Source organism: Anarrhichthys ocellatus, unplaced genomic scaffold (genome assembly GCF_004355925.1).
Source record: "Anarrhichthys ocellatus isolate YVR2014 unplaced genomic scaffold, GSC_Weel_1.0 scaffold26, whole genome shotgun sequence".
Lineage (NCBI taxonomy): Eukaryota > Metazoa > Chordata > Actinopteri > Perciformes > Anarhichadidae > Anarrhichthys > Anarrhichthys ocellatus.
The window spans coordinates 2179962-2192461 of NW_022280056.1; the positions used below are offsets into that span (position 1 = coordinate 2179962).

The window sequence follows — 12500 nt, forward strand, 5'->3', positions numbered from 1 at the left end:
GTGTGTGTGTGTGTGTGTGTGTGTGTGTGTGTGTGTGTGTGTGTGTGAACAATCACTTTGCAGTTTTTACGGAAACATGGTAAAATAATTGTAACCATTTGGGCCCCCAAACTCTACATAACATGGGATTATATAGAAATATATTCCTTTTAATTTATGTTTCTACAATAAATCAAGGAAGTGTAATAAATCCGTGTTTTCTGACTATTTTCATATATGCAAGTATTTTTTTAATTTTTTTTCACTTTACTAAGAAAATTGAATTACAAAGCTTTTACTTTTGCAAACTGATATTTCTGATAAGAACATCTGCTTGATTGTTTGTTCACATAATGTGGTAAAGGAATTGCGGGTTTACTAAGAAAACACAGCCAGCACACGGTCGTATGTTGAACCAGTAACTGTGAAAACATCCACTGGATTCATGGCCACATCTCATGGCCATGAGGGCGAAGTTATTCTCCTCACAAGAGAATCTTTGCAGCTTATTCAGGAACATTTTTTTTTTGTTTTTGTTACAAAAGCAGCAGTCAGTCAGAAAACCTTGAAGTCCATGGAACATAATTGAAATGACACAAAGGAGATCATGTACCAATTCATCACTGCAGATTAACAAGATGTGCGCTGAGTGGATGCTGATGTGTTGCGGGGATCAGGTGCATCAAGCTTACGCCTCAATGAGCTTCGTCACCACCTGGAATACAATCCCCAGAGACGGGAGGCAACGGAGGTGAAAAGCATTGGAATTCGTAACCCTCCTGTTGCCTTCAAATTTACTAACACCTGTTATCCTTGGGGTCAATTTGACCCCAGCAATTTAAACCTGCAGAAAATTATTATAATTAAAATTGTTACCCAAGTTTATGTGTCAGGTACTTTATGTTTGTTTGTTGACTACCTAAATAGCACTTTAAATAAAACAACCCCCCTTATACATCCTGAATACCTGTTATGCGACTATGGAGAAATATGCAGATCACCATAAAATCTCACTGATTGACCTAAAATTGGAAAGAGATATCTTTAATGGCTTTATATTATTTCTAAGGACATAATTACATTTGGAATGAAAAACAATTTCTGTTGTCGAAAACAAGGAAAAACAAACACAATTTCAGTATTTTCTGAAGGGACAGCGCCCACGAAATGCAACCAGACATTCATCCACAGTCACGTGAGGGCCTGGATTGTAAAGAAAGGGTAATCGCTGAACCCACTTGTCCCATACATCCCATATTGCTGCCAGTTTGTCACGCTCTCGTCGGCCCTGCCTTGTTTCTCTGTCATCAAAGCGTATGACACGGGAGAAAACATGGAATGTGTTTAGAGACATGGTGGCTGGAAATATTGCCCTTCCAGTGTCAGCAGCCCAAAGGCTTGCTGTTGCTTCGCCTTTTGACTTGTACACTCCTGCCAAAATGAGCAACCCAATGTAAGCTTGCAAGTGGGTCACATCCAAGTCTTTCCAACTGTCCCCATACACACGCCTCCCCTCTAAATTTGTCATCTCAAGTATATCCTTTTCGATTGATGGTGTTATGAAGAGCTCAAATGCTGATTGTATGTCTTGGTCATGGCTGACAGCGTATCTGGTGGGGCCTGGAACCATTTTGATGACATTAGCAGCACTAAGTCTACCCTGTTGTTCAAGTGGGGAGACGGACCATAATAACTTTCCATTTGTGGAAGGTAGTGTGTTTGCTGGTGGTTGAGAGACAACAGGAGGGTCAACACTGAGGGTCAACACTGAGGGTCTCATTCTCATCAGAGGAGGATACCTCAAAATCAGGGTCCTCCTCAACATCATGCTTTGTCTCAGACACATTCTCCTCTATGTCACTTTCATGGTCAAAGAGATGAGACAACACCTCATTGACAGAAAACCTTTCCTTACAACTCATTTTCAGTTGAGAGAGAGCAGAAAGAGAAAGCACACAGAGCACCAAGAGAAATGTTTTAGAAGGCTGCTGTGCAAGTGTTTGCTCCGCCCCCATGTCGTGTGAACTATCAGTGGTTCTCACACTACTACAGTTATGGTTATGTTAGGTTTGGGCCCTCAAGCTTTTTGAAGATTATAAAATTGCATGTTATAGTGACCTCAATATCATCCAAAACAACCAAAACAAATGTGTGTAAAATGTTGATGTTTCTTATATGTTTTATACAGCTAAAACAGCCTGGGGTCAAATTGACCCCAAAAGTAACAGGACATGTCAGAGACTCAATGTTACACCCAGAGAAATGACCTTTTCAACAATCACAGCGAGAATTTCTATTTCTATGTTTTTGTATTTTGAACTTCAGTCTCTTTTCACTTAGACTTTCACTCAGCCTGAGTGCTGGATTGGTCTGCTTTTCTGGCAATAATTGCTTAATATCAAGCATTGTATATCAGTGTCCTGCATGCTATATAAGGCACAATTGTAAAACGAATTAAATATCCTTGGTAATGTCACAATAACCAGCAGAATCTGTCCTCAGCATATTGTAATACTGAAGGTAGCAGGTGTCTTTCTTTTTTCATTGTGAACCTGTTGTCACTAAAACAACTGCATCCTCACCAGGGACCGTGTGCAAACATTCAGTTTCTACATTTAACTTGAAGTCATTGGTGCTTTTCACTTTAGTGACTGCAGATGCTTAGAAACTGTGTGAAAGCAATAAGATGCTAAATGCATTTCATAGCTGTTTAATATTGGTGTCGGCTAAAATAAACATTAATCAAAATCTTCCACAATCAGTGGTGCATATGAGATGAAGTATACAAATGTCTTTGTGCATAAAATGTATAAATATGAGCTCCAAATCTTCTGTAGAACTGTTGGTACTTGCAGTAGTTTGAAGAGATATGCAAATCTATGCTCCAATTGATGAGATCATAATGCATAATTTAGTTCAGAAAGGCTTATTTTGAATACTTGTAATGAACTGTTTACAGGAAACTGAAGAACCAAATGTCACTAAACAATATCAGCGGTGATATTGTGTTCTGACAAAGAGTATTTATGATGGTTATCACAGTGGAAACTGGCATCATGATGGTAAAATGGTATTTTTGTGGCAACTGCAAACTGCAGCAGGTTGAAGAGGTCTTATCCAGCAGCTGTACTCCCTTCAGTCGTGCTTATTAAATATCATCATGGTAATGGATTTGGTCTGCTTTGCTCACAGCACTGCTTACAGCTGGCTTTGTTGGTTGCATCAAATGCCTCAGTGGACCTCGTTACTGTCTCAGCATGAAAACGGCAGCAAAGGAGCAGTCAACTGATGTTACATGACAATATAATCTCTGTAAGAACAATAAGTAGATAAATAGCAACACACTGCTGTGAGGTACGCATCCAGCCTGCTGTGGAAGATGACGTCTCTCTGAAGGTTTGCTGCCCTCTGCTGCACAAACTGTGAATGACTCACCGCAACAAGCACGTTTTCTATTAATTCAATCTTTTCTTTTAGCTGTGGTTAACAAAATAGCAACTGTTCCCATAATCAATATGCTTGTCTTATCCGTCCAAACAGTCCAAAACTTTAAAATATTCAGTTTATAATGTAAAACGTAGCGAAAGAACCAGATCTTTACATTTTTGAAATTACTAGAAAGTGTTTAGCATTTTTGCCTGATAAATGACTAAACAAAGTTGTTAGATTTCAATTTCTTACAGCTAATCAATTAATCGCTGCCCCAGTAGCAAGAGAGCAGCAGGATAGACATGTTAAGATATATGTAATCCATTTACCTAATCTAATCCTCTTCAAAACATAATTAAATTTGAAAGTATATCTACCCGTCTAACACTTTCAAATTTGCTCTCATGTTAAAGCAGAAATATAGATTTGAAATCAGTCAAGGCTGTTGTGTCTTATTCCACAACAATTCTGATATGAAATAATTTCATAAGTATACGTTTGAAGATGGTTAAACCTTGCTACTTCATTGGACACCATCGGATCAGAATCATAATCCTGCTGATCACTTGTACGTTCTTTATTAACAATGTTTCCATCACGACACCTTCGTGATGACATGGTTACTATCAGTATTCTATGTGTCGTGTGGTCATCATGCACACAGATGCTGTATTTTGCAGAATAAAACTGGGCCAGATGCATTAATTCTGAGCAGTTTGTAAACAAGCCCTGAATAAATCATTTGATTATTCCCCCTCACAACTCTTCCTAATTAGCCTAAACAACAGGTCTGAGTCTCAGTGTGCATCTTCAAATCTGAATCAATTGAGCTCTTCACACCTTTTGAAATAATTTATTCAATATTGATTATGGTAATAGACTGTTTCATCATGATCAGTATATAAAATATGTACAGAGCAAAGCATTAGTAAAAATGACCCTGCTGGGAAAGTATGTGCTTATATTGTAGAAGGCGGTAATAGCTCAGCAACTCCCAAGAGGACTTCTTCATGAAACAATCGTTGATCCCGGATATCCACATCCCAGATGTGCAGGTTCTAGTAGATGAGTAGCACAGCTGGATCAGAGATTAAGAAAGGCTGCAGTTGGACTGTTTGGACTCTCGCCCCTAAACAAAGAGAATACAGTTAGAAACAAAGACCCCCACACATTTCATATAGTCATTAAAAATGTATGAAAAGGCAAACGAATCTTTCTGCGAGTAAAGAAAGTTCAAAGAGGATGGATTGCCATGGCAACAGTGTACCTCCATGTGTTCCTGTGAGCATGCTACCGATGCCTAAGCTTTCCGGGTACCTGTTGTCTCTGCTGCTGACGTCTGTATTCTTCTTCACTGGCGGCGAGAGCCTCGGCGAGAGCCTGGTCCTCCTGCTCCTGAGGACTGGGACACAAACAAAGAACCTGAGCATCAGTCAGTGAAAACAAACTAAGTTAAGCCCCATGAAATATGAATTTATAGTGCTGCCTCCCTGTCGTTTGTACACTAGATTTAACTGACGATGTGTAACGTACGATTCATTCTTAACCTGAAGCAGCAAAGAATCTCACACATTAGCTGTTCAGTCATATCATTAACTTTACAAACAAGAAGGAAACTAGTGACAGAAATGAGTCTTTTATTGAATAAACGTTAACCGGAGCATCAGCTGCATGTTTATTCATTCATGTTCCTCATAAGTTACTGTTGAGCAAATCAAACTTTTTAGATGCAAAGCTCTCCAGCGGTATTGACAGTTAATGTGAGAGCAAGACTTCTTCTGCATCCTTTTTAAAAGAGTCTTCTAATAAAAAAAAAAAAAAATTGGGGTTTGGTTTTGTTTTTTTTTTTTTTTTTTTTTTTTTTGAAATATATAAATATATATATCTCAACCAAGGAAAAGTTTAAGTTAATCAGATAACACGAATATAAGTTTAAGTTAATCAGATAACACGAATATATATATATTCGTGTTATCTGATTAACTTAAACTTTTCCTTGGTTGACATGTTTTGCTTTTACTTGAGCAACACCTTGTAACCTTATTAAGAAAGGCACTACGTAGAGAACGATATTTTGGGAGATTTGAATGTCGTGTTTGCTGGACGACAATCAGCTGTTTCTAGTCTCAAATCAGTCCTCATAATTTACACCTTTTACTGTCTGAATAAGCATTGATGACCTGGACCTCCATTGCCTTGCCAGCATTAGAGCACTGTTAATTGTTTACATTATATTCATTCAACATAAATTACACTCCATGATTTCCTCCCTGCTGTAATGCAGTTCCACTGGTTTAAGATGGTTAGTCAGACAAACGCGTTTCACTCAAAAGCAGCACGCTGACGTTTTAGGAGTCGAGTGGAGCTGATAGTGGGATGCATCTGGGTTTTGATGGAAGTTTACTCACGTAAGAGCCGGCTGAACCGCTGGACTTGACTCAGCCAAAGACATCTCCAGAGCCCTTTGTAAAGCCTGCTCCTCCGTCTGCAATGACAGCACAATCGTTTTTAGATTTCATTTTCCTCGCGTTTGAATGATTTCATCAGGTGATGTCGTGTAAACAATGCCCGTACCATGCCGGCCTGAAATGATGCCGATGCTGGGATCACATTCTGTGCTGAAACGGAAGTAGGAATCCGCTGTGGAGGGCTGAGAGAAAAAAAGATTTTTATTTTCAGGCATTTATTTGAAAAGTGATTAGGCTGACTCTTTTCTGCATTGATTTAAAATGTGTAAACGTGCTTACCCAGCGCTGTGTGCTCTGCTGTTAGCACCGACACCATTAGAAACGGGTCTAGAGTTTCTTGAACCTGATGAAGCAGAGGCGGAGCAGGAGCTGGAGGAAGCACCTTGGGCCCTCATTAAAGCAGAATGTCTACAACAAAAAGAAGCAAGCGATTCTTAATGTAATATTCGGATGAAACGACAGCATTATCTAAAGATGTAGTGCGAATGTACCCACCCTGGTTTGGACAGAGGTTTCCCATCAGTCATACAATCATGGTCTAGTGGGTGTCGGTGCTTAAGACAGTGATTTAAATGACACTGGTCACAGGTAACTCGCATCATTTCCTTCTGCTTACAGCCTCCTTTAGAACATCGATTTGTGAAAATCTGGAAGGGAAAAAAATAGTCTATTATTGCTTAGATTTAAACTCACTGTTCTAAGATGAAACAACTCAGTTTTACACCAACCTTTCTCTTTCTCTGCGCAGGGTCCGATTTGCAATCCCGATCTATGTGTTCGCCAACTTTAATGTCGGGCATCTCTCCTCTCTTGACGGGAATGGGGATGTCGCACAAAGGACATACTGGGACCTGGACATCCTAATGGGAAAAAAGACATTAAATAAACATAGGAATACAGAACCTAAAAAGGTGAAGGTATTACTATCACCAACAGCAAGCTATAGCTATGTTTGCCATGGTTTAATTGTACTATGCTGCAAACAGTCAAATTACCTTTTTGTAGGACGACATGCATTTGTGAGTTGCGTAGGTAATGTGGTCCTTGCAAAAAATCTCCTGACAGGCATCACATCGCATAGGAAGAAAATCTGCAATGAAGATGTTTTAAATTCCAGGTTGAAACCCCAATTCAGCAGAGTAAACAAGACGGCCATTGTAAACAGGACTCACCTAAACGTTTGCAGGTTTTCTCGGAACAGTGCTCTCCCAAATCCGGAAACTCCATCACATAGAAATACCTCTAGCGTCTCAACAACCTGAAGGAGAAAGAATGGATAAAGTTTAGTTCGTTTTTTTGTTTTTCACAAGACTGACTCATTAAATTCTGACTGTGTAAACACTGAGTGCATGCTAGCGAACGTTAGCTATGAAATTGGCATTGTCATTTGTTTTTTTAACGTTACTTATTGCTAGTATCGTGTCAAGATGATTTATTTCATAACGTTAGTAACACAATGTTTATTTTTACTTAGAGGTGATGCTGGTTTTGGCTTTCAAACGTTTCTTTGGTCCAGAAAACAGACAGACTTTATGTTATGAATCCCTACAAAGAGGATGCTAACTTGCTACCTAGCTAGGCCATGCTAACCTATACGATTAGGTTGGTTACATAACCAGCCACAGCTAAGATTATCTCTGCTATACAATTACAACCAACGTAACAGCAGACAGAAATAACTGTACTGTGGCCAATAATACTGTGACCGATAATACGATGTTTTCTAATCGCCATCAGTAACACTTGTTTAACACACATGCTAGCAGATAGCATGTGTATTATTAAACGGTAAACTATTTATTTTAGCAGGTAAACRCCTGCTTCAGGTGTTTACCTGAAGCAGGTAAACACACAACGCTTCACATTCTCCCTCTATAGACGAAGCCCCCTGAATAAACACCGTTAACTTAGTAACATCCAGTAGTTTTTCAACGCTAGTCGACTGTTACTATTAGCTGACTAAGCTAGTTAACGGTAGCATCACTTGCTAACGTTAAGCTAAACTCTCGTTTAATTTTCACTCACCAAATCCTCGGTCTGTTGTGTTTCAGTAAGAGGCAACGAGCTCCAATAATCCTGGTTACTTCCGATGTTACCGTGTCTTTTTAGACAGCAGTTCAACCACCGACCGATCCCTGAGCACCACTGCCCGCTAGCAGCTGAGCTGTCTGTTCTTCTTCATCAACTTTTGATGTGTCATGCACGCTCCTCCCACGAGAATGGTGTAACAATGACGTCAGGGAAACGCTCGTGACTTCAGGTGTGGTATTCAAGACAGTCGGTTGAAATGACAGGTGAAGTCTGGAAAGATCTAGTAGTCATGTGAAGAACAGTCTGGAAAGATCTAGTAGTCATGTGAAGAACAGTCTGGAAAGATCTAGTAGTCATGTGAAGAACAGTCTGGAAAGATCTAGTAGTCATGTGAAGAAAAGTCTGGAAAGTTCTAGTAGTCATGTGAAGAACAGTCTGGAAAGTTCTAGTAGTCATGTGAAGAACAGTCTGGAAAGATCTAGTAGTCATGTGAAGAAAAGTCTGGAAAGTTCTAGTAGTCATGTGAAGAACAGTCTGGAAAGATCTAGTAGTCATGTGAAGAACAGTCTGGAAAGATCTAGTAGTCATGTGAAGAACAGTCTGGAAAGTTCTAGTAGTCATGTGAAGAACAGTCTGGAAAGATCTAGTAGTCATGTGAAGAACAGTCTGGAAAGTTCTAGTACTCATGTGAAGAAAAGTCTGGAAAGATCTGAGAGACTTTTCATCTTTAAATTCATGTCATTTTGCGGACATTTGTCGATCGCTACTGTGATTTAGTTATAAGCACAAACTACGTTCCTGGCTGCCTGATTTTATATTATTAGCCCAATTTGCCCCCCTCCAACATCCCTCTGTCATTGTCTCCCTGTCCATGTCTTCTCCATTTTGCAAATCATGTTAACATACACAGACTGAAAAATACAGCTGGCTACTTTTAGTTTTATTTTGAAAGCTCACAGCGGAAGTTTGTATACCACGTCAACAAACTGAATTACAGGCAGTACAACCCGTGTGTGTAGAATGATGAGGGTTTGCCGCCCTCAAGTGGTCAAAGTGGGGAAATGCAATACATTGAATTAGCGTCAGAGTAGTGTACAAGTAATATCACAAAGACTGAGATTGGCTAGGGTAATAATATCAGGCTAAACCAATCAGATTTAGAGTAGAGTGGGTTTATGTCTTCCTTATTATCACCGAGGTGTCCCGTGAAAAGGCTACTTTCTAAGCAAAGTGACCAACCTCAAGCAATCACAAACAAATGAACAGACGATCTTAATATGACTAGCCAATGCAAATGATTGACAATAGCCACTGTTAGAGTCTAGTTGTTTGACATTAAGCGTAATATTGTTTTGGCTCACATTTTAATACTAATATGGTTTGTGCATATCGGTGTTAGTAACATATTCTGTATTGTTAATTGTAAGGTCCCTCTGGTGAGCAAGACAACCTTTTTCCAGTCATTAGTCAAAACTGCATGATAGGTCATGTTTATTAGATTCACCTGCAGATGCAAATCAATGACTGGGTTAATGAGCATTGCTGAAGTGCACTATTTTCCTTAGCAGCACTTTATCTCATCTGCAAGCTCTGGTCAAGCCATGAGGAAATTTAAGGGATTTCCCCACACACACACACATAAATAGTAAAAAAATGTTATAATGTACTTTCGGGTTTTCCAAAAGCATGATAGAATACCCAGACTCATTCCTGATGTGATGCGTGGTAAAGGTAAGGGGGAGGTGTGTGTGTGTGTGTGTGTGTGTGTAAAGACATATTTACCTGAGAGTTTCTCTTAGTGGGCAACAAGACAGCAGTTATAATTTGGCATCTGCAGGTACTCATGGGCTCCTGCTGGTTTATTTACAGTTTGTTTTAGGAGTTAAATTGGCTCACTGAACTCTGCAGTTCTCCTCATTAGCTGGACAGTGTGCGAGTGATGCATTGTGGGAGACACTTAACATTTTGTACTGAGGGAGTTCAGGAGTGTTGTATAAAATGTCCCACTAGAACATCATTCGTTTTTATTGCTGTTTTCAGTCCATTTGACAGGCTGTCGTCTATCCACTACAGCAACGGTACCAGATTGAGTTCCAGAAAATGTCCTCCCTAATGCTCTGATCCCTGTTTAGATACCAGATGTCTGGAGTATTTCACTACATATTGTCAGCTGTCGTGGGAACTCTATTGGTATTATTTTTAATTGATTTGAAGTTAAAGTTTGTGAGATCTTCTTCCTGTATTAGCCTGCATGTAACCTCCTTATAGGCCTGCAGAGTTGCATATGACTCTTTCATTTTGCACATATATGTTTGCACATATTTCTATTGTAATGTATTTGTAGCTTTGGAATGTAATTTACTTAATTTTTATATTTATTTATTATTTTAAACAGCTTTAACTGCATCCTACCTCCTCAGACTTTTTCTTGTACCGCAGTAACATGTGAATTTCTCCTCAGGGGATCAATATAATATCTGATCTGAAATATGCACACCAGTTAAGGGTTGATTTAGACTTAATAGGAGTCATAATAAATTCAATCTTTTAAGCCTGGAAATATAAGGTTCCCTCTAGTGGGTCGACAGCAGCTCTGATAAACTGTTCATTGAAGATTTGGCAAGCCAGATAGAAAAATAGTAATGTGCTTTCTATCCTTTTAAATATTAAACCGCCAAAGAGTCTTTGAAAAAGCCTAAAGTAATATTCAACATTCATGAAAATGTGTGTAACTCGGCGTTATTAAAAAGTGAGATAGAGCCGTATAATTCCAATATCACAATTTGACATCAATTTTTTTTTAACTCAAGTCTAATCATCCAATCTTTTGACAATTTACAGAGAATGGGTCTTAAAGTACATTCTTGAATTTGAGTTTGGACTGTTCTCTCAGATGAGTGAGTATAATGGAGTGAAATCGACCCCAACATTGTTTTAGATGGCACTCGGGCCAAATCTCTTGCGAACTGATGGCTTAAAATGTGCATTTATCAGAGCAGAGAACTTGAGGTCGAGTGGTGTCTTTGCAGGTTTCACCAGTTGATGGCAGCAGGATTCCTCTGAGCTGCTGGGCTGAGGAGAATAGAGATGACCACAGTATACACATTGTGTTTTTATATCGTCACTACGTGGTGAGGTTCTCTTTTAATTGTTACATTTAATTCTCACTATAACAATAAAACCACAACACTGCATATTACAAGTTATTGACACAATAACAGTCTATATTTAATGTATTTCAATACATAATAATTTATAAACCTCAATAGACTGAATGAATATTAGATTCATTCAAATAGACTGAATGAATATTGCATTCATTCAAATATGGTATATGTTATTATATTGCTTTAAATATAATATAGAGTGTATATAGAATTAATATTTCACTCTCCTGCATATTTCAGCAGCAAAATGATTGTGACGAGATCAATAAAGTAACTGAATTAAATGTCATCAATAAAACATATTCCTCCTTTTTGAGATGTTAGATCTAATGTAAGAGTGCATCAGCAGGAACAGGCAGAGGCCGTTACAGAGAGCATAAGTGTCTCTCCTGCTCTGCAACACCTGCCTCATAAGCTGCTAACGCTGTGTCCAGATGGCAGCACTCTGGAAACACCTGGCCCTCCACACACGGCCCCGCAGCTCTCTCACGCCTCTTCTTCAGTTGTTGTTCAAGATGCAATTACAGATTATCAGTCATATGAGAGGATTACACAATCGCTCAGCAGTGCAGTTGAATAATGTCTGGAGAGTACTTCATTCTCTGGGACAAATGCACTTTAGTCAACATCACTGTAAATGTGTCAGTGTTAACCAAAAGGCTATCATTTAAACTGTTCATCCACTTGTGTTCTTTAGCGGAGAAAGGAAGGAGAAAAAAAACCTAGTTTCCAGTCATCTTCATTTGAAAACCAAGACAGAAACATTTAAAAATGAATGACCTCCAATGCAAAACATATTCCAAAGTATTAGTACTGTTAAATAAATGTCAGTCTTATGACATTATGAGCAACATCTCTTTGAATGTTTGGTAGTTTGACTTATTTTGGACCTGTGCGCTCTCTGCTCTTTGCATGATGTTGATACGCTTCATTGATTGCTGTGGGGAAATCAAGAGTTCAGAGGTCAGTGACAGGGGTCAGGTTAGGTTGAACACCTGATGTTTCCGACACAAAAACGTGTTGTTGTTCCTCTCCACCACCCAGCTACATATCAGTCCTGACATGGTAAACCCTCTCGACATTTGTTTGTGCAGGAGGAGATCGTCACTCTTGTTTGTGCCACACTATATAGAATAAACGGTGTAAAACAAACCGCCACTAGAGGGCACAACAGGTCTTTTTATGCGCACTGAAGCAGGTCTTTTGAGGTTTTGGTTGGAAGAAGAGGTCATGGAGGCCTCAAGGCCTGTAGGCGTACTAGGGCGGCCATGTTTATAAGATGTGTGACTGATTCATAACAAGATGCAGGCTGACAGAGTGATTGTGTTCCCGCAGACGGTGACAGTAAAGTGCACCACATGATCAGACGACGACCAAATATACATTTCTTGCAACATATCTTCTATTGGAAAGACCTGCGGCAAAA

General features: G+C 39.2%; 1 protein-coding gene across 2 annotated transcripts; it reads right to left on the reverse strand.

The window, feature by feature from the left end:
- Nucleotides 1–4245: 4245 nt before the first annotated feature.
- Nucleotides 4246–8070, reverse strand: zfand2a (zinc finger, AN1-type domain 2A). 2 transcript variants are annotated; one of them, XM_031862118.1, is made up of 10 exons: nt 7902–8070; nt 7049–7134; nt 6872–6966; nt 6605–6736; nt 6372–6523; nt 6156–6284; nt 5983–6058; nt 5817–5893; nt 4676–4810; nt 4246–4537 (listed from the first exon to the last, which is right to left on the reverse strand). In XM_031862118.1, exons 2-9 carry the CDS (start codon nt 7101–7103, stop codon nt 4699–4701), a joined length of 828 nt encoding a protein of 275 aa, XP_031717978.1. In that variant the 5' UTR covers nt 7104–7134; nt 7902–8070; the 3' UTR covers nt 4246–4537; nt 4676–4698. The 2 variants fall into 2 exon arrangements, with proteins under 2 accessions (XP_031717978.1, XP_031717977.1); XM_031862117.1 differs by having other exon boundaries at nt 4726–4810; nt 7902–8069.
- Nucleotides 8071–12500: the final 4430 nt, after the last annotated feature.